General features: G+C 39.4%; 2 protein-coding genes across 5 annotated transcripts in view; both read right to left on the bottom strand.

Moving 5' to 3' along the window:
• LOC145485094 (uncharacterized) overlaps positions 1-4,737 on the bottom strand; it is a 33,140-nt gene extending 28,403 nt beyond the window's left edge. For 2 of the 3 annotated variants that reach the window (XM_081463745.1, XM_081463755.1), the window contains exon 1: positions 1,844-4,737. In XM_081463745.1, coding sequence (XP_081319871.1) covers positions 1,844-2,037 — 194 coding nt within the window. In that variant the 5' untranslated portion in view covers positions 2,038-4,737. The remainder of the gene's footprint in view (positions 1-1,843) is intronic. The other variant, XM_081463738.1, reaches the window with a different exon arrangement.
• An 83-nt stretch (positions 4,738-4,820) lies between these two features.
• Positions 4,821-22,116, bottom strand: LOC145485105 (uncharacterized). Of its 2 annotated transcripts, XM_081463780.1 has the most exons (14): positions 21,618-22,116; positions 18,267-18,460; positions 17,601-17,773; positions 17,062-17,151; positions 13,065-14,020; positions 12,100-12,735; positions 11,891-12,004; positions 11,577-11,647; positions 11,163-11,254; positions 10,990-11,078; positions 10,339-10,433; positions 6,886-6,951; positions 6,465-6,535; positions 4,821-6,081 (listed from the first exon to the last, which is right to left on the bottom strand). In XM_081463780.1, the coding sequence occupies exons 1-14, from the start codon at positions 21,684-21,686 to the stop codon at positions 6,068-6,070; spliced, it is 2,730 nt and encodes a 909-aa protein (XP_081319906.1). In that variant the 5' UTR covers positions 21,687-22,116; the 3' UTR covers positions 4,821-6,067. The 2 variants fall into 2 exon arrangements, with proteins under 2 accessions (XP_081319906.1, XP_081319896.1); XM_081463770.1 differs by lacking the exon at positions 4,821-6,081 and having other exon boundaries at positions 6,088-6,535.
• Positions 22,117-22,437: the final 321 nt, after the last annotated feature.

The following is a 22,437-nucleotide window of genomic DNA, read 5'->3' as shown; positions in this document are numbered from 1 at the left end:
TTCTTGGAACACTTCAAAATGCTAATTAATAGAACTGAGTAGAACCAGCACGAATGCTTTCCTTTGCACTTCAGTTTATCAGAGAGTTTCAGCGTGAAACGCGAGTTAGCCAAAATTAAAAACGCGTCGACTGGGTTATGAAAAAAGCCAAAATCCACCTTTCAAGTTACTATGGATGGGCGGGGGAGGAGGGGGGGGGGGGGAGGGCAGGGATCTAACTATCCGTTCCTGTACCTTTTACTCCAGGTTCCCGCCCTTTCCCGAGTGGTCACCACTGAATTTGAATGCTCTTCCAATTGAAAATATTACTTAGTGGTCCAAAATTTATCTCTTTTCTAACAACCTCCTTCCCCGTCTCCCGTAGGGTATCCGCCTACTTTACACCCAAGTCTCCCCCCCCCGCCCCCTCCTAAGTTAGTTCAATGCGTGATCAGCCTGTTTCCCAGGGACGTGATTTGTGATTTCGTGGAAACTGCCTGAAAAGAAGCTGTCTATTTGAGCTTACTGACTCACCCAGTGACAATAATTTTTAAGTTCAGCTGGAAGTTACCCATTACTGACCAGAGACATTTTAATCAGTCAGCAGAGCAGAATTTGTGCATCTGCACACATCTGTGACATCTACTTGGCTCATTGTTTGGATTAGGGAATGTGCGTGATTTGGCGTAATTAAATGGAACAGGCAGTGAGTGATCTGTAACAACACTGACGCTAACTTATCCTGAATTCAACAAACAAAGAGTGGAATATAACTTGACATTGTAGATGATTTAGTGCGCTATTAAAATTAGCACTGAAGTAGTTTTTTTATGCCTGGTTTGTTTGGAATAGTCATATTCAAATAATCAAGGTAAAGTTACTACCAAAATCATCGTTTCTTGAGAAAAGTGATGGCAGCCACAAACTCGAAAAGCTACGTAACTTTGTTGGTTAATTTTTAGTGTGAGCTCGTTTTGCAATAAACATCGGTTTTGTTGGCATAACGTGTTTGTATTTCCATTCCCCAAACCAATCTAATTACATTTGTTGTAAAGGTTTATTCATCGTTTCCGCTCCGCCTTGAACTTGCACACCACTAATAGCTACTCAGTTTTACAAAAGTTAACGGCTGGTTGCGAGTGTAAAAGTGTTAATCATTCCACAAAGTAAAAATCTCGGCAACCCTAGATTGGCCATGTGTGTTAGCTGGCGGCCGTGTCAATATGCGTGTCTTTTAGCCTCTTTCTAGAAACTGAACGGTAATTACGTTTCACGCAAGCGTGAACAAATCGGCGGCCATGCAAGAGACACAAAGTCATTAAAAGATATATATCTCTATTTAATATGGCTGTGAATCACGTGAATATGTCCAGACCAACATGAATGAGTCATGTCAAAGCCAATTCTCTGAATTGTACACCATGGGCTATCGACTACAAAATAAATTGAAAATACTGAACATTGCAGAGCTTTGACCCCAGAGCAATTTTCAACCAACCCGTCTGTTAGCTCAAGTTCCTACTTGAATCACTGCTTAGTTAATCGTTGAAAGTGTTAATATCGCTTGTTATAAAATACAGGATTGATTGTATCCAAAGCAATATCTATAACTGTGCGAAATAATTATCATTTGACCGAAGTATTTTATATTCTAATGACGCAAGTAAAAACTATCAAATCGCACAAAATCACAGCGTAAATTTGCTCGTCGAGATGTGATGTATCGCGTAAAAATGAATCCAATTAACTGAATTAAACGACGAACACAGAAACATTATTTATAGTACACGTGTTGAAGTCTTTTTGAACAAAGAACTCGACTGACATTCAAGCAATAACACCACAAACATAAATACAAACTTACAGGGTTGTCGTGTTTTGTGGGAGCTCGCTGGGGATGGTTGACAGTCCTTTGTCCTTGCAGTCAACGATGATTCCCGGCTTGTCGTTTTCCATCTTCTCGGTACAGTTACATGACTTTGGACAGGCACTTGATCCGCCAGCAGCGACGATAACAATCGTTACAAACAGCGGCAGCTTACAACCGAACTGAGCCATCTTTTTACTCCGTCCCTCAACTCAGTGTTTTTAAAGCATTGAAGCTGCGTCAAACACAGAAATAAAATAGCAACACATGATCCTGGTGATTCTTCACAGCCTGAGTTGGTTCGGATTTCAGAAGGGAAACAATTCTCAGCTTACCACCGTTCGATCGAACTTGCCAGCTGAATTCGCCGTTCGCTTGTTATGCTTGTGGTTTTCACGCGATGAATTTAAAATTTACATAAGTTAAAGTTAATGATATGCACGGTACTACGCCACTGGTTTCGCTTTGCATAGAAAAAATCCAGCTGCCACATCTGTGTCAAGACAACTTTACGCCGCCTGCGCAATAAATACTTTAATTACGGACGTTATTTGCCTGTTAAACCAGACAGTTTAACATTGCTTCGGTTCACAAAAATACCAACATGTCACGCATACAAAGTAAATAACACAAAGCTAAATTTAACCCCAAAATAACGCAGAATAACGCCGGAAAGACAATCTTGATTTGCACGAACGTTGGTTTTCTGATTTTTTCGTCCATGGCAAAAGTATTGTTATTATTCCATTCGTTTAAGGCGGAATATGTTCAACCTTTTCAATTCTTTGTTTCGATTTTTTTTCCATTTTTGTCTCGTCTGTTGTCAGCCATGCAAAGAATTTCAAGTACCTACTCGTGAGCCCCATCAATTTGAGGGTTCTTTTAAAACACACAACCTGTCTTTGGTCGATAACTTTGAATTAACAAATTGCGTTAAGTCAATCGAAAATCATGTTTTAGTTACAGGGAGTAGAAGGAACTGAAAACAGAAAACTTGTCGAAACCAGCCTTGAAAGATATCTTGCTTTGAAAGCTGATCACAATAACTGGGATAAAAAAATAAACTTGATATCATATTCTGACAACGTCACTACATACTGGAATTATCCTGTCTTAGACGTTAATCTGACATCACCCTTCGATCTGTCACAGCAATCTGGCACTTCTAGTAACATAAACCTCGCTAATTTACATTTATTAGGACAATGTTTTGACTTCAGTGAAAAAGCAATCAGTCATCTCATTACCAAAATTATTTTGCAAAAAAGCACTTAAATTATAGGAAATCTTGTCTGCCCAGTGTAAAAGTTAGTGTTGACTCCAATGGTCACTTCACATCACTCAACTGATTGTAATTAGTCCAACCACTTATGCTTGTTACGACCTAAAGACAAAACTTTTAAAAGTTCGTAAATACGAGTCAAGATGGCTGTTGGGTCACGCTGCTTTGAAGCAGAATAGGATTAGTTAAACAAAGAAAGTGCTCTGTCCCTGTCGCAGCATTCAATTTATTATTCGCTGGTACGATTTAGTATCTAAAGCATTAACAGCCGCCCTCTTTAACAAAACGAAAAGGCCCAATTGAGTGATTCAGTTCAACACAATGCACAGCGAAAATAATGACCAATGAATCCCCAGCAGCATAATAACAGGAGGCAATTAGCGTCGCTTTTCTATCTTTTGTTCTCTATTTTGCTATTAAAATAAAAGAAATTGAAAAAGTGCTATCTTCTCACACTGATGTCCACTAAACACGCGATTAAAACACCCTTCTGGCTGAAGAAAACAAATGAAAAATGCGACCACTGTTCCGAATTTGAACGTTATCTGTTCGCATCGATTAGGACATTGATCACATTTGATTACGCGTCGCTATACGGTAGCTCGTTCGTTCGAAGTTACTTTGCTGCGTTTTCGTGCGCTGCTATTAGTGCAGTCCCATCAAAATAATAATTAGGGTCGAAATTTACCAATAGCAGCGCACCAAAACTCACCAATTATAGATTAGCGCACGAACGGCGATGAACAATAACCACATCTTTTATAACCTAAAACATTTTAATGAAACAAGCTAAAGCAGCGCGCAACACTTTCAGCATTCCATATTTCACATTTACAGATTTTCCATCTTTCGTTATTCATTTCGATACAGGACCCTTTCGACATTGCTGATTCTAGCATGACGCCGCAAGACGCGTGTGATATATGAACCCAATAAATGGCCTGGCTCTGCACCATGAGTCTCTGTAACTCAGGGGTTACTGAGCTCAATCGGTATGTGGGAATGATCGCAGTACATGGCCTGGCTCTGCACCACGAGTCTCTGTATCTCAGTGGTTACTGCGCTTAGTCGGTATGTGGGAGTGATCTCAGTAAATGGCCTAGCTCTGTACCATGAGTCTCTGTATCTCAGTGGTTACTGCGCTCAATCTGTGTCAGGTAGTGATCTCAGTAAATGGCCTGGTCCAGCACCACGAGTCTCTGTATCTCCGTGGTTACTGCAAACAATCGGTATGTGGAGTGATCTCAGTAAAAGACCTGGCTCTGCACCAGAGTCGCTGTACCTTTCAAATTGGCATCTTAATTGGGTATTTTCCTACAAATTATTAAATCTAACAGGAAAATCAAGAAAGCTCACGTGTTGTCAGTATGCAAACACTGAAATACTTGTCTTAGTTTATACCAAAATAATGTACAGGTGGGGGTTGAATTCAAGGTGCTCAATAAGTTGCTCTAATTCGCCAGTGTCAAATCCATTCCGCGTTCTAAATAGTTTCATTTCATACTAGGGTAAACTTCTCTGCAGAAGGAATTCGTAAGCAAAAAGCTTATCCTTTAGCACTAAAACCCATGCGTGCTTTGCATACCCACACAGAGGGAAACACTTCAAATTAATATTTTTTTCCAGCGGCTTCGCATTTACAAGTGAAAAGCCGACGTTATTACTCTCATAAGTAACGAATCATACGGCTTCAAAGAAACATGTTAATGCTTTATTTGGTTTCTGAGCACAAAACTGGAAATTCAATGACGTTTCGTTACATTTTCAGCCATGATACCGGACTCTCAACAAGGTATATTTTACAAAGTGTGCTGAAAACGCTTTTACATAACTATTTTAATATATTAATGTTTCAGTTTCATTATCTTCTGCATAATCAACAGCTGTACCGAGCATGCTATACAAAAGGTAAATATGATGTATCAGTTTGTTTCGTATATGTACACGACAATTATTCAGGGTCTTGCACACTTTGACGGTACCCAAGGCCTGTTAACTTATTTAATCACAGAATTCTATATATATTTTTTGCTGCTTTGCTGAAAATGTGCGGCCATAACACGAATGAGGCTAGCAAGACTTCATCGCTTTCCACTGACTGGACAGTCATGGTCATTGTGGAGAGTCTGATTGTTCTTCGTAGCGTCTTGTACCTGGATGACTCTAGTCGAATTTCACATAATTCATCGCTGCAAACTTTTCCATAGTCTTTGGAGTTAGTCTCATGGCCTTATATGGCCAACACAATTTGTGCATTTTGATGAGAGTGTCTGCACCGGGGAATGTGTTTAGACTAGACCAAGACCGCCTGCCAAGATGTAGATCCCGCTAAAAGAGTTGCAGCAAAGTGTTAACACGCCAAACATCGGGCCTATATTTGATTGCACGGCACTCCTACGCCCTGCCCGACCCAAAATAAGCTGTCGCGTGAATGAGGCTGAAAACATCGTTTGTATATGAAGATTGTGCATGCTCCGCCAGCTAGACAAATTACTTGGGTTTCCATGAAGTAATTTCCATTTGTTTACATTCATTTGCTGCAGGTGTGTTTAAGTCAACCCAACTCGCCAACATTGAGTGCACATAAAAGCTGATGTTCTGATAGCATACCACAGTTTCCTTTAATTAATTGAAGTATCCACAAGTTTCAATGCGAGTTTTTGTGTCTGCAATTGATGAGTATTAACTAGTACCCTGAGTTTCCCTCGGGCATTTTTTTACTGGCATGAATAAGTAATAAAGTTAAATCCACAAGATTTCAACCGATCAGTTTGTTCAAACGTGCAGAATACTTCTAAAACTATGCTTACAGGGCTTGTTTATAAATCTCTTCTTTAACATCACACTATATTGTATTTCCCAACTTGTTTGCCTTGCATAACTGGTAAGTGGAATATCATAAGTCTGCAAATTCTTCTTCATTTCGCACTTCATGCAAGTCACTTGGAACGTTCTGACAAAGAAAGAGAATACACAGAAATGGCTACAAAGTTGAAAGACAAAAGTTTCCATGCAGACAAATAGTTATTTAGGGAATACAGATTGAATGTTGCGCAACTAGAACACGCTTCATAGGATGACCTTTGATTTGTTTGTAATAATTGCAGTTTTAATCACGACTTCACTGTTAGACACTATTCACAGAAGATTTATAACACAGACAGTCTTGATTGGCTTAGTCTAGCCGGGTTACTTATCTTTGGAGCTATTGTGAAATCCTTATCACGGCCACAAAATGAATTGAAAAGCATTAATCAATCAAATCCATCGGTGTGCTCAAATGCAACCTGACCTTTACTACACTCACACAGCTTGCATTGTCAGTCTCACACTTACTCAGCACATTTTCCCAGATCTGCACTCGGGCGTGTTCTTCTGTTAACCAGTTTTCTGGTCGGCTAAGAAGCCTGTAAAAGAAATGACCGAACATGCACTTAAAACAAACAAAATGTTTCTTGCCAGATGGCAAGAAGTGCTACCTCATAATAGAAGAAGGTTATTTGCATTCACATCGTGAGAGAAATTATATCGGTATAATTCAAAACTTCATATCTGATACATATCTGGTACGATCCCACAAACAAGCAACTCAATAAGTTCACCTTCAAATTTGTAGCTTGTTTGAGGGTAGGAAAAGAAAAAGTGATAACGCAAGAACAAGAAACGGAAACGAGAAAACCAAACTGAGTACACTGTACTTTACATATTTCACTTATCCAAAGGTGATAGTTCAGTACAAAGTACACAAAGTACTCACCGAGAGCTTGAACCAATAGCAGGTACTTCATAATCAGTAGCTCTTCTTGCCGGCGCCATTAAACCTCTGCGGTTTACAATGCCAAATGTAAGTAAGTTGTACCAGAAGTTTACAGTGTGCGCTAACAGATTCGCAAGTGGTTTATTGTAAGAAAAGAAATTGCGCGGGGATAATGGTGTGTAACCTTGCCAACGAACACATTTCGTTAGTTTCAGCGAAACATGGAAGCCAGTGTATTAAAAGTTATCGACTTGAAAAATTATGACTAAAAGTAAGTAGTGCAGGTCCTATATAGGCTCTGCGAAATAAAGGCAAATCACCCATATCAATTTTTAAACTCGTGGCTACGCGAAGCGTAGAAACGTGTTTGTTGCGGGGACTCCGATATGCAAATGTTTCACTCACTCACTCACTCAGGTGTAGACACTGTTCGTAATTAGTCGGCCCGAACGAGAGCGCCCGAGTCCGACGCCATGTTGGAATAGTAACCGAGCCCGACGCCATATCGGAAAAGTAACCGAGCCCGCCGCCATATTGGAATAGTAACCGTGCAGTCAGTGCGAGCCTACTACTCAATGCGTGCATCGTACCAGCCCGAATATTGATGATTTTGCAGCTTTTACACGACCATTAATATTAGGTGTTTCGCTAAATTGAAGTGGAGTTGACTTCGAATGTTCGAATTAGTACTATCGCCAACTTGAAGGCTGAATTTCCTGAGCATTTGAGTCGTCCAGGCGTTCAAAATGACCAGAAGATGTGCATTTGTTTGCTAGAAAGTGACCTGAGAATGACTGAATCTCATGTTGATGTGGTAAGCTTCGATGAGAAAGTGTCTTATTCCTCGACCTTAATGATTTTATATGAGCGAAACGAACAACTTTTAATGAACGAAACAGCTATTGAAAACAGGACAAACATCAGCACCATTGTATAACATTGTAATTTCATTTTTATAATTTAGTAACATCTAAACCTGAGGCCAGCCGAAATATTGTTTTAACTCTACGACGTTGTGTCAGCTTTCCCGTAGTGAAGTATTATCGTTTTACTTTTCAAGTTTGGCTGATTAGATCTCCTGTGAGGTCCAACGTTCAATCAAGCAGGACCTTCGTTCACAGCTTTGCAGTTTAAACACTTAAGTTTTTCATGTTGAATTTTCCATGTTCAACCGGCATCGAGTTAAGTTTAGATTAAAGTTGTGTTCTCTATAGTTGTCTTGATTATTTTAGTACATTGATCTGAACTCTAAGTGGGATGTGAAATGCACATAAACTTGGAAAGAAATTCCCAGATACTTGATTTTGATAAGCTTCAATGATTTGTACCCTGTCTTTTGTTTACACTTTAGCTGCCTGATTGAAAAGATAACAAAGGGAAAGAAACCCCCTGTGAGCTTGTCCCCAGTTAGTAGTTAATACTAAATACATAGACACTTCAATAAAGCCGTTATTATTATTGTTGGAACACATATTTATGGTCGACAGATTTTTCGGATCAACACTGAAAATGCTTGCAAAAGAGTCTACTTATTTTGATGTACTTTACGTGCAATATATATAGAGACAAGCGGTTCCACATTGGAAAAGAAGTGCTGTCTCATGAGAAAAACGTTTGGTGAGTTCCTACGACTTGGATACATGCAAATTTTTCCAGCAGGCAGATCAACATCAAGATCTGGGTGTGAGGGAGAGGGAAGGGGAGGGGGAGGGGGAGGGGGAGGGGGAGGGGGAGGGGGGAGAGTACTCTATGATTTGTTGGGCAGGAGTGTCCTCTGTGACCCAAGAACCCTTAGCCTTTACCACTCCATGTTCTGCTGCAATTTTGCCACCCTAGCTATTCTGGACGTATGTCTTTGTAATATGTGTGCAAAAAAAGCCAACGAAAAACACCTACACTTTGCGAATTAAGTGCGACGTTGCATGGTACAAACCCGGCTTGTTTTAACAGCATTTAATAATACACCAGTAATTGGAAGTTCACCAATATGTTTCATCTCTAGATTACTTAATCCACGAGTTTGGCCATAGGTCTCCTTTGATTTAAATCATTGTCGATACTTTTTAGATCCGTTACACAACATAATTAAGAGTAAACTGAAAATGCGATTATCAGAGAGATCACTACTGGCAACTGAGAAATATCCCCTTAGTCGAAGCACACGACTATAATGATAACACACACAATAACAAAGACCTAAACAAGTGAAATAAACAATAGCCTCTATTTGGCGCTAAAATATGCTAGGATATTTGTCCGCGGACATTATCTGTTCCGAGAAGCGAACAGTTTTCCGAGAGCGTAGCTGGAAGAAAACTGTGAGCTTCCAGGAACAGATTATGTCCAAGGACAAATATCCTAGCATATTTTCGCACCAAATGGAGGCTATTGTGTTCATTACCCTTCAAATCTCTTTTGCAACACGCGCAGTTTTGAAAATTGGGTAATATTCTGGGATATTCCCCAGTTTTAGCTGGGAATATTTGGTCACGTGACGTGTTTAGACCAATCGCGCGCGAGCGAAAATATTTGATGGATTATCGATTGTCCGTTGCACAACTTAAAAGAGTCACTCGCTCCAAAATCGACAAGTAAGTTCAAACAGAAACAATCGCTGAAAGTAGCCATTTGTTAACCATACACACATAAAAAACCACTTAAATCTAACCCCATCACAAACTCTCTACGTAAGACAAATCAAGAGTAAATCATTACCACCGATATTCAGGTTTAGACACGCTAAATGAACTCATTCAAATCTCAACATAAATCTGAAAAAATCCTCATCGAAGGCAACTGAAATTAATATCACGAACACTCCGCGAGTGAAGGTAAACTCACTAAAGCACAAAAACGAAAAAGAAACTTTTCCGTTTGCTAATCCTACAGTCTTTCTTCGCGAATCCCAACAACTTCTGATGCCACCCATCAAAAGGTGCGTGCTGCGGAAACTGTTTTAAAAACACTATTGGTAATTCTTTGGCAGTCATCGCAGCAGAAGCGATCGATAACTAGCATACTCGTGAATCTGATAGCGGCACAATATCCACAACCGGAAATGCAGAAATTTAGAATTATAAACTTCTGGATGTGCACATATTGAAGTACTTCAGAAGTGATTAATGTAACGACTAGTTTATATTGTGAGACAGCCATGTTAAGATACCAACATTGTTCACAAAAATGATAAAAAGTAAATGATACTTAATCGTGCCGCAATGATAATAGGCCCTTTACACGATCCGGTCACATGGTACAAAATCACACATGCTGGTGAGCAAGTTGCACAGTGGGACTTCCAAAACAATGCAACTCGTACCAGTCCAGCTGGACCTGCCTTTGTTTTGGAAGTCCCACTGCGCAACTTGCTCACCAGCATGTGTGATTTTGCACCATGTGACCGGATCGTGCAAAGGGCCTATTACAATCGAAAGCTATTAAAATCAAGTTCACCTCTTGATTGTATCCATGGAAACATCAATTCCCTTCTCCTGCAGGCGCGCAAAGACTTCATTGCATTCTTCTGAGGCGACAACTTCATCTTCTTCCTGACATTTTAGCAGAGATTCAAACAAATCATAAACACAAACAAAAATAAAACAAGTTAACAGAACGAAGACACAAAATAAACCGAGTTCAGGGCAGAAATAAACCATGTAGCGCCACAGAAATTCATCCTAACGAGGAAACGTCTGCACATCTCTTTTATTGTGATTGTTTTTATGATTGCTAAAAAACGAAATCTACGCAACTGTTGGGCGAGGTTTTACAACAGCGTCAATCATGAATTAAAAGCGCTTTTATAGGGATATTTTAAAGATTTAAATCTAAAAGAACACGACACTTATTCAGAAAGTACAAGGTTGAGAACTAGAAAGAGTAAAATTTCCGACACCGCCAACTACAGTTGATGAAGTATATTTAATGTCAGGTTAACTCAAATTTGTGTCAACCACGGAAGCACAGCCAATGACAAAGCGACGACAACAGATTTAACACGATCAACTTCAAAGTGATATTTGACCTGACCATAGAAGCAACAAAACAATAAACCTTTGATTCATACCAATGGAAGCGCAGTTTTCACTTGGTTGCAAAACACACCTTATTCCAGTTACGCCGGGTGAGGCTGTTGTTGTTTTCTTCCTTCAGTCTACTTTTCTCTTCTCTCTTTACTTGACGTTCTCTTGAACCTTTAACAAAACAAAAGAACATTCTAAACTAAAAACACTGCTTTGAAGCAAAATGAAATTAGTTTCTAAGCGCTAATGACACACCTGGTGGAAGTTGCGGTGGAGGTCTTTCCTTGAATAAATATCCTTCTTTCAGAACTTTGGCAGCAGCACGGCTCCTGCGAGCATCTTTAGAGCTGCAGGAATTAGACGTTGGACACAAAGAATTCATTGACAGTACACACTCAAGTACCTTGCCGTTAGTAGCATTAACAACGACTGCAAAGAAAATTATTCAATCAAACTAAACAATTTGTCTGCTCAGCAGAATCCCAAAGGAATGATGCTTACAAAAGCTTTTAGTCAAGCTGACGACTGAAAAGACATCCCTGAAAATTAAATATTATTTAATTGTTTTCAAACTGAAAAGATGCAGCCTAAAAGGAATAAATTAAAGGGAAGTGTGGCAACAGAACATTAACATCAACACCTTGCATAAAAGCATAATATCATTTTCACCTCGACTTGCCGACGTGAGCTGATGAAGGTCTGGACCGGGTTTGTCCTCTCTCAGATCCAGTCCTTTTTCGCTGTCCAGAGATAATTGGTAATCATTGTTAGCTTCTTAAATCATTTAGGATATTGCCTATCGCTACTTAAAGAAACTTGACTAATGTTCGAGAAGCAAAGCTTGTAACTGCAGCAGCGTAAGCCTACACATAATGTATGTCTCTGCACATTTATCGTGAAATCACTGCTGCTCTGTATCGCTTAAACCTTCTTTTTTCTCTTTTTCCACTAAAGCCTAAGAAGGTTGTTTTGTGTCAACAAACCTGCACTGTCGCAGACATAGCACGCGGTTTTCTTCTCGGTGACTTTGGTTCTGTTAACTCGCTGCAGGGTGGCCGATAAATCACTGCAGAACTAGGTCGAGTGGATCGATTTTTCTAAAACAAAAAATAAAACTCAAAACTACAGTTGAAGGTCAAATAAAATACAAATATTCGCTGAAAATATCAATAAGAAGAGCGGCGATTCCTACCAGGAGCTTTTCGTTTCTCGAGGATGTCTCTGTGGGTCCAGACTTTCCGCTTCTCGACACTGTTAACAGAGCTGCAGTAGGTCTGGTAACTGTCCTGCACGGGCAAGGGTCTTCATCACCTGGAATTTCTTTCATTTTTGCCAAAACTTTGGCTCGTGTGCTTTGATTTGTTCTTTGTGTATGGCTGACTTTTGACGCTTTATCAAAGGCTGTTGTTTCGGGCATTTCTCGGCGTTCCAACTCAATTTCCTTCATTTCTAAGCCATTTTGTATAACAACTCCTGAAGGAGGAGACCAAAGACAACTTTTCAGGGTCTGTTCAGAAGTATGTTCGCCGTCTAAGCTGTCAGGAGTGGTAAGTTCAAACGAAGCAAGTGAACTGCTATCAACTTGATCATCTTGATTCAAAACATCTTGACTAAACGTCACTGATTTCTTTGAAAGATTACTGGTAGCTGACAAGTGGGTGTCCAGACCACGCAAATCAATATTTCCTTCAGAGTTTGATTTTCGCAAAGATGACTTTGATGGCTGGTTCTGAACATTTATTTTGTCAACAGAATGTTTCTGCCTCGAGGTAGATTTTTTGCCGCTCTTTGCAGTAATCCATTTTGGAAGTGGTGGTTTTGTTGCAACCTGAAAAAAAAACATAGATAGAGGTGATAAAGGACGGAACTAGAATTGGAATCGGAACTGGAGTTGACTGATGTATAACATAAACACTTACGCAAATAAGCATCACGTTTTTAAACATACTGTATCATACAGACACAAAATACAACAAATAAACATAAGGTCTTTAAACATACTGTATCATACAGACATAAAAATACAAATAAACATAAGGTCTTTGAACACACTGTATCATACAGACACGAAATACGACAAATAAACAATAAGCATCAGGTCTTTACACATACTGTAACATCCAGACAGAAGCATTTTGTTCCCCTTTTACAGCTCACCTGGTCAAGACAAGTACTGGTTACTTTCTGTTCATGCACGTTTGGCTTTTCAAGCTTGCCATGCTCTTCATCACTGACATCATTGGGTTTCAAAGTTCTTCTGGTGTCTCTCATGCAGATCCTCGCCGCTAAATCTTCAGAGTTGAAAAATTCCACGGTTTTTCCTTGCAGCACAAGAGAACTCTCGCTTTGGTGTTTCCTGATACGTCCTGAATCGTTTGTATGCTTGCTCATATATCTCGCCGAGCAAACTCGGCTATTTCTTAAAGGAAGAGTGCTTGAAATGTAAGGATCTGCAGGCTCTTCAACCCAGACAGTTTCATACAAACCACTTTCTGGTCTTGTTTCATCAACAGGAGGGCAATCTATTTGCATGCTAGCCAAGTGTACCGTCGGTGTGACGACGCCGCTCGAGGCACATTTATCCTCACCCGAGCCATAGTCTAGCTCCAAGTCTCGTGGACTAATACGAAGTCCACTGACTTTTGCCTTAGCGCTTTCCATATCAAGTAGCATTCCTGATATTTCAGCAGCTTCCGTTTGATTTTTTTCGCTTAACTCGTCCAGGAGAACTTCACTCTTTGCAACATAATCAGTGGAAAGTCTACCAGGTTTAAAGTCACTTTGAGTGTCCTCGTCTTCGCTACCTGTACCTTCATTACTCGCCGTTGGAATTGCGAAAACTAGGGAACGAGAACCTGCCGAAGACACCGATCTCGTCTGCGAAAATTCATTGACGATATCATAATTATCATCATTCTCGTCACTGAGATATTCTTCACTTGAGTCTGGTGAGTTTGTCCTCGGACAAGTTGGTTCCGGTGAGGCTCGAGGCGCAGGTGGAGTAGCGCTCGTAGCATCCTCGTTATCACAAAATGCCGCCGAATATCTCTGAAGTCCTTCAAGTCTGCACGTTTGATGTTGCTCCACGTGTTGAGGATCTAGGTAAACTAATCCTTAAAATTCGTAAAACAGAAAAAAAAACATTAAACATAAGTAAAAAGCATACGAGAGAAGGGGCGGAAACATAACGTTCAGAGAACTTAGAAGAACATAACATGGAATCGAGGAAAACCATAAATAAGCACTTACTGAATGAGCTTGGATTCCTACCTATAAGTCTGTTTCGAATATAATCGGCGGGCAGACATCTTCTATTTCCTTTCAAGTGGAAAACTTTACCGTAACTGTGTTGTGTTATTAAACAAAACACTTTACTGTCACAGTGTGTCTGTCTCTGTCACTCCAAGTCCTACCCAGGGTACCTGTGTTGTGTTATTGAACAAGACACTTTACTGTCACAGTGTCTCAGTTCCTGTCACTCCAAGTCCTAGCCAGGGTAATACTAGGACTTGGTGTGACAGAGACAGACACACTGTGACAGTAAAGTGCCTTGTTCAATAACACAACACAGTTACCCTGGCTAGGACTTGGTGTGACAGGGACTGACACACTGTGACAGTAAAGTGTCTTGTTCAATAACACAACACAGTTACCCTGGACTTGGAGTGACAGGGACTAACACACTGTGACAGTTAAGTGTCTTGTTCAATAACACAACACAGTTACCCTGGGCTTGGAGTGACAGGAACTGACACACTGTGACACTTAAGTGTCTTGTTCAATAACACAACACAGTTACCCTGGGCTTGGAGTGACAGGAACTGACACACTGTGACAGTAAAGTGTCTTGTTCAATAACACAACACAGCTACCCTGGGCTTGGAGTGACAGGAACTGACACACTGTGACAGTAAAGTGTCTTGTTCAATAACTCAACACAGTTACCCTGGGCTTGCAGTGACAGGAACTGACACACTGTGACAGTAAAGTGCCTTGTTCAATAACAAACACAGTTACCCTGGCTAGGACTTGGTGTGACAGGGACAGACACACTGTGACAGTAAAGTGTCTTGTTCAATAACACAACACAGTTACCCTGGGCTTGGAGTGACAGGAACTGACACACTGTGACAGTAAAGTGCCTTGTTCAATAACACAACACAGTTACCCTGGGCTTGGAGTGACAGGGACAGACACACTGTGACAGTAAAGTGTCTTGTTCAATAACACAACACAGTTACCCTGGGCTTGGAGTGACAGGAACTGACACACTGTGACAGTAAAGTGTCTTGTTCAATAACACAACACAGTTACCCTGGGCTTGGAGTGACAGGAACTGACACACTGTGACAGTAAAGTGTCTTGTTCAATAACACAACACAGTTACCCTGGGCTTGGAGTGACAGGAACTGACACACTGTGACAGTAAAGTGCCTTGTTCAATAACACAACACAGTTACCCTGGGCTTGGAGTGACAGGAACTGACACACTGTGACAGTAAAGTGCCTTGTTCAATAACACAACACAGTTACCCTGGGCTTGGAGTGACAAGGACAGACACACTGTGACAGTAAAGTGTCTTGTTCAATAACACAACACAGTTACCCTGGGTTTGGAGTGACAGGGACAGACACACTGTGACAGTAAAGTGTCTTGTTCAATAACTCAACACAGTTACCCTGACTAGGACTTGGTGTGACAGGGACTGACACACTGTGACAGTAAAGTGTCTTGTTCAATAACACAACACAGTTACCCTGGCTAGGACTTGGTGTGACAGGGACAGACACACTGTGACAGTAAAGTGTCTTGTTCAATAACACAACACAGTTACCCTGGGCTTGCAGTGACAGGAACTGACACACTGTGACAGTAAAGTGTCTTGTTCAATAACACAACACAGTTACCCTGGCTAGGACTTGGTGTGACAGGGACAGACACACTGTGACAGTAAAGTGTCTTGTTCAATAACACAACACAGTTACCCTGGGCTTGGAGTGACAGGAACTGACACACTGTGACAGTAAAGTGTCTTGGTCAATAACACAACACAGTTACCCTGGGCTTGGAGTGACAGGAACTGACACACTGTGACAGTAAAGTGTCTTGTTCAATAACACAACACAGTTACCCTGGGCTTGGAGTGACAGGAACTGACACACTGTGACAGTAAAGTGTCTTGTTCAATAACACAACACAGTTACCCTGGGCTTGGAGTGACAGGGACAGACACACTGTGACAGTAAAGTGTCTTGTTCAATAACACAACACAGTTACCCTGGGCTTGGTGTGACAGGGACTGACACACTGTGACAGTAAAGTGTCTTGTTCAATAACACAACACAGTTACCCTGGCTAGGACTTGGTGTGACAGGGACAGACACACTGTGACAGTAAAGTGTCTTGTTCAATAACTCAACACAGGTACCCTGGCTAGGGCTTGGAGTGACAATTGTTAAAGTTGTGCATTGTGGGAAATATATTTGGAGGATGATGCAAAAATATGCTTGGATATTAATTTTGTCCTTGGACATTATAATAATAATAGTAATTTATTTATATAGCACTATTTCTATCACTGCATGTATCTATTTATAGTGCTTTACAATGACTTTAAAAATATCTCTCCGATAAAAATTAACAAAACAAACATTGTCTGTTCCTCAAAGCTAAAGGTTTTAGGGTAGGATAGGACTCTTTATTTAAAGTGGCAATATGCTTAGCCATATGGCTAGTTTACAGATATCCCACTACTAAAATTAACATAACTAACTACCATATAATTATGATATTAAAAGCTATAACATGTTCATACAATAAAAATTGAAAATTTCATTAATAGACTATGATAGGACTTGGAGTGACAGGGACTATGATACAGTAAAATAAATATTTAATATGTTAAACTTCGAACCTTTCTAACAAAATCCTTCCTCAATGTATGCTCTCAGAAAACTGTTTGCTTCTTGAAATGGATAGTGTCCATTGAAAAATAATTATCTGAGCATATTGACAACTTGAGCCTATTGTTTACATAGGCTAGGGCTTGGAGTTGCAGGGACTAAGGCACTGTGACAGTTAAGTGTCATGCCCTAAAAAAATATAGTTCTTGAAGCTGTGCTTAAGGGTCAGGTATTTCCTTAAAAGTGGTACCTTTATAAACAGGATCATCTTTTTTCACATCAGTGATTAGTGGAGGTCCATGAGGTGGACGAGCCTGGGGTGTCACTGTTTGTCCTTTCACTAAAAAGGAAAAAAAAACAAATTAAACTCTCATGTACTACATATCCACAGAAGGATTAACTAAGAAGAATAAACTTGATCTGAGGAGAACAAGCAGGAGGTAAAACACATTGGGATTGAGGTAAACTACATGTACATGTAAAGGTATCTTTAATTAAAATGTTTTTGTGTATAATTCCATTCCTATACAGACCTTTATGTTTACTTTCAACAAATTGTTCAGGTAATCTATTGTGAACCTGGGGTACCGTACCTGTGCTTTTTTCTAAGTTCACAGCTTTTCTACTTTATGTACATGTACAGTAAATAGTCATTCCCAGGAAGATGTAAATCGCGGCAAATACGTTTCCAATGTATTTCAGTAAACATTGTAGCAGCAAATTTAGGCATTTACATGTAGCAAGCACTTTCGATAATTTTTAAAGAAAGACATTAATATTATTTGCTACCTGTAATGAAAGCATTATCGCTGTGTTCAGAAGGTTTCTCACTGTCATGTTTCCTAGTTGCATTCTTGGTTGAATATATTGCAGAGGAATGTGGTCTTCTCCTTTCCTTGGACTTTTGTGACTGTCGTTCATTGAACTGTTTAACTATTTCAGGTATGGATAAATCTGGCATACTATTGAAGGAGAAAACCAAACAGCAGTGGTTACTGTTCAACTGCATCATCTCCTTCAAAACAATCATTTTTATTATTCAACAATAAAAAAGGGAAATTATGAGCATGATTATTCTAAATTTAAAAATCAAAGCAATCTTATTCTCAGTACAAGATTACAGTTTTCAAAAAAATTAAACCGGAAACTGTTCTTCTTTAAAAAAAAAATTCCTTGACATTGAGGTTTTAGCTACCTGGTAGTAGTCTTTGACAAATATAGCGACAAAGATTAACCTCTTTAAAAATATATATATACTTAATGAAGAAGTAAAACAGATTTAGTGAAGGGTGTTGATCAGAAATTTAATTTGCTTTTGAAAATGTTCCTCACCACTAATTGGCAAGGTATCAACATTTAGTTATTACTGTATCATTTCCCATTATGAAATTACACAAAGTTGCATCATTAGGTCATATTTGAGTTTGTACACATTTTTGTACACTACATGTGTACCTGGCTGTTTCTTGACTGTCAAGTGCTAACTGTGGAGGCTCGGCTTCCAAACTTAAGAAACTGTTTTTGCTTTTACTCCTGTAATTACACTGGCAGTAGACTTCTCTCTCACGTGGTCCTCCACCCAGCCAATAGGATGCCTTTTTCACATCTTTCAGTCGAGAGAGTGACTGATTTGCATGATGCAACCAATCCTACAAATGAGAAAAGAATCTGCTTAACACACAGCAAAACAGATAAGAATTGTAAAGGTTTTCAAAGGTAAAATAAAATTACTTCTGTCAGAAAAAAGGCAAGACCTCAAGACCAGCACGTCAGCAGATGAGAAGCAACAGGATGTTGTGAAAGTATTATAAATAACCAGAGAACATTTTCCCAAGATAACTCTGTTTCTCTCCACCTAGTAATGTATAGCTTTTAACAGCGTGTTTTGTCTTTTATTTTTATGAACATGATCAGTTGGGAAATCTGTAAAAAGGACGTTCATTTACTTTCTTAAATGGTTGGTGACTACACTGAATACTTTTCTTTTTTTTTGTATGTACATACTGAATAAATGATTTGGCTCTCTCAAAAACAAAACAAAAAACATACAATCTGAACATGAGAAGTTCAGTAAATATGTTGTGGTTTTTTCTTACATACATTTCAATTTTTGTACTAATTTGAGTGTGGGTAACTTAAAACTACAGTATCTTTCTGTAGAGCTTGATGCAAGTGGAAGAAGGTATAAATTGGAGAAGTTATATTGCTATCCCTTATTGAAACAACTTTTTCAATCCAAACAAGTTTAAATTTAAGTAGCAGGCACAACATTATTGTCCCATCAAATGTTTCTTTTTCACAAAGTTAATAGTTCACATAGAAAGGTTCGTGCAGGTGCTGGTTCAGGAGACAAGAATACAAGTGTATGCCTGTGCATTATTTTTGTAAATTAACTGAGATACTACACACACTCTGTGCTGGTAAACAAAGAGGTTCCCAATATGGTAGCACTACATGAGAACTAGAAAATCAGAACACTAGATAACACAAGCAAGAACACACAGTGTAAGCTAAATAGATACCAAAAAGTGGAATATCTTTTCCTTCAACACATGCATGGAAATTTGCAAAAAAAAACAAACATTGGTTGCTGTATTAAGCTTACATGTAAGGCCTGATATTTTTTTCTGTTGCTGTTCCTGTAACAGTGCATACATGTACCTTCAGCACTGAACTACAGCACATCAACTGCCACAATTGCCATAGACAGGTAAAATTCACTTAAACCTTGGCTTCAATTACTTTGGCTGGTTCACAATTATGATCATTAATTCATTTACTTTGACTGTTTTACACTGATCTGCAATTTCACAAAAACTATAAAGAACGTGTACAGCTTTAGCTTAGGGTTAATGTAGCATGCTGTTCATACACCTAATGGCCATTTCCCTCTATGAGACGTGCCTGCAGCTAGTTAGTACTTGTATTCATCAACTTGGACTGGATATGTAACCGTTCACAGGAAAACATACTTTAACGCTTATCCTTCAGACAGGCGAAACCATTAATCATCTGTTAGTTACCCATTAGAAATTTTTCTCGAAAATGATAGATGTGTTAATGTAACCACTAGCTTTGAAAGTCAAAACATTAGAGCGCAGAGTGTAAGCGTTAGTCATTAGCCTGTATCCATTAGTCATTAGCATCATACTGTTACAACAAAAAGCCCATCACTGCAGAGCTGTTAGAACAAATTGGCATCCGTTAAACCGTAATGTAACTGTTTGCTATCCATTAGAATGGCCCGGCAAAGGTTATGAGTAAAGGAATCCGTGTATTGCAAGACATAAGCTATGTCTCGGCCTGAAGTCGACTTCATAAGTTACATTGCAATGTGCATGAGAATGGCTATTAAAGCGAACAAAGCGAGCCCTTTTTTAAAAGTCTTCGGGTTATGGAGCGGCCGCACAAGCAATATAGTCTCATTCACATTACAGAGACTGAGCAAGCGATGTAGTTGAAGAGGGAATAAGATGGGTAGCTTTATTCTGGGTATATTGTAAGTATTAATCTAACTTGAGATTCCACGAGTATTGTATGCTGTTCACTGATAAAGTATAATTCGACTGAATATCAATAATGCATTAGCGAAAAACTGTTTGACACATGTAAATTCCTAGTTAAGCTTGTTCATCACTGTAAGCATGAGAAGGTCATAAAGTCATAGACTTTATAGTTATTACAAACTAGTGATGAACCTTGCTGTGAAGTCAGGTCACAACTTCAATTTCGCTTTGCTCTTTCTTTTGATCAAAAACTTGTTTACACAAAATGTGAAACTGACACGTCCAGCACGAAGCATTGCTTTGCAACACATTGTGCTATGAAGTGGTTATGGAAATGTATTTAAGTTTTCATGCCAATAAAAACATACTAGTCACGATTCAGCTTTTTCACTTGCTAGCAATTTGTTAATATCAGACTAATTATTCAGCGGGCCCATGTCTAGACGAATTTAGCATTCATTTTGAGTGGTGTTTCCATTTCATGGCTATGAATGAAATCAGCATTAAATTTTCATGGGGATATTGACCTTTTTTGTAGCAATTTAACTACTATTTGGCTGTACAGCATGCATAGGTACCAGTTGCTAACGCTCAAGCGGATCAGATGCAAGCGTTAGACACTTTCACGGCTATCCATTAGATTTTTTCTCAGCCGTTTATTGGCTGCCAATCGTTTTCATGAGCCTTTAGGCAGAATTAGTTAGCCTTTAGACCGTTAGGGCAAAACATTAGAACACTGTGATGAACCCTTAGGCAAAACTTGTTAGCCATTGGGATGTTAGCACAAAGCGTTAGAACGCTTTGAAGGCTGTTAACTATCTGTTAATTATCCGTTAGTTTTTTGCCGTTTAACGGATTAGCGTTAAAGTACGTTTTCCCATGAACAGTCACATAATTGTTTGTTTTGATGAATACAACTAGGCTCGTTTCATAGAGAGAATTAGCCATTAGCCTTAATACATCAGCTGTCTACTTGTTTTGATCTAACTGCATGACTCTGACTTTGAAATAAAGCCGAAATAAAGTAACAATATTTTTTGCATTGTAATAAACCAAAACTTGGTTTTCAACAATGTTAACAATCCTCGGACTCGTCATGTTTATGTTGTATCGTTCTTGACAGCTGATTTCACGCTCTTATTGTGATTGGAGAGTTTCATGGATACATGTAGTCTGAAGTCCTTATGCAAGTTAAGGGGAAAATTAAGAGTAAACAAAAAGGACAGTAACAATGCATGAGGAAATAAGCTTAACATAACGTAAAACCGCCGAAAGCTTGGCGCCTTATTTGTTTACTTACACGCGTGGCTGCTGGTCTTTCTGAGTAAACGTCATTTTCGGCATGACCAGATCCTGCCATTATGCTCATAAGACGACCTGTTCAAAACATCTGGTTTGTAGCTTCATTTTCAAGATTAATGATAATTAAAAGTGCTCATTTTACTTTCAACTCGGGCCCTAGTAACTGTAAACAACTTCCGATTATCAGGGACCATTTTGAATCCTCATTTGTTTATCCTCTGATTAAGATGATCGCTGGCGCGAAAAAATAAATTTCGTTCCCAGATTTCTTGTGGATCAGTGTAACCATCATAACAGCAGTCAAAAAAATTTTCCTGTCTACCTGAGTGCGTGGTCACGTAAATGATGAAAGGGAGTTTGCTCTTTTTCATTTTTGCTCCCGGGAATCTCAATACTTCCCCAGGACAAACGGTTATAACATAACGGAGGCCTCTTCTAATAGTTCACTCGCCGGGAAAGTTTCATGATACTGGCTTATGCGTCAGTCAATTCCAGAAGTGCCCACCCCCCCACCCCCCGGGCTAACCTCTGGGTATTAGCATATTTTGGAAAAAAATGGGCAAATTCCCCGGGGTGGGGACACATAAGCTGTCTAAATGCCCCGGGGAGGGGACGAAGAAAGAGGGCAAATGCCCCGTCCCCGCGATCGTCGCCTTCCAACACCTCTGCAGTTTTTTATTAATCATTGAATAGGACGTTCAGCTGTTCAGTATTTTAATGCAACGGTAAGACTTCAAGGACAACAGTACGTGTTGGTTGATTCTGATTATATTTATTTTTTTTTATATTTTGTTTTTATTACAGTTTGCTAGAGCATA

The sequence above is a fragment of the Orbicella franksi genome, chromosome 1 (genome assembly GCF_964199315.1).
Source record: "Orbicella franksi chromosome 1, jaOrbFran1.1, whole genome shotgun sequence".
NCBI lineage: Eukaryota > Metazoa > Cnidaria > Anthozoa > Scleractinia > Merulinidae > Orbicella > Orbicella franksi.
The sequence above is the reverse complement of the archived record's forward strand: the minus strand, read 5'-3'. Positions and strand labels throughout refer to the sequence as shown.

Bases quoted from the DNA above. Each gene is read 5' to 3' on its own strand.
- LOC145485105 (XM_081463770.1), bottom strand. From the start codon at position 21,686: ATGAGCATAATGGCAGGATCTGGTCATGCCGAAAATGACGTTTACTCA. The intron at 17,774-18,266 runs GTACACATGTAG...CTCCTTCAATAG, and splicing joins GACAGTCAAGAAACAGCCAG to TATGCCAGATTTATCCATAC. The intron at 11,079-11,162 runs GTGTGTCATTAG...GTTTTGTTAAAG, and splicing joins TCCACCGCAACTTCCACCAG to GTTCAAGAGAACGTCAAGTA.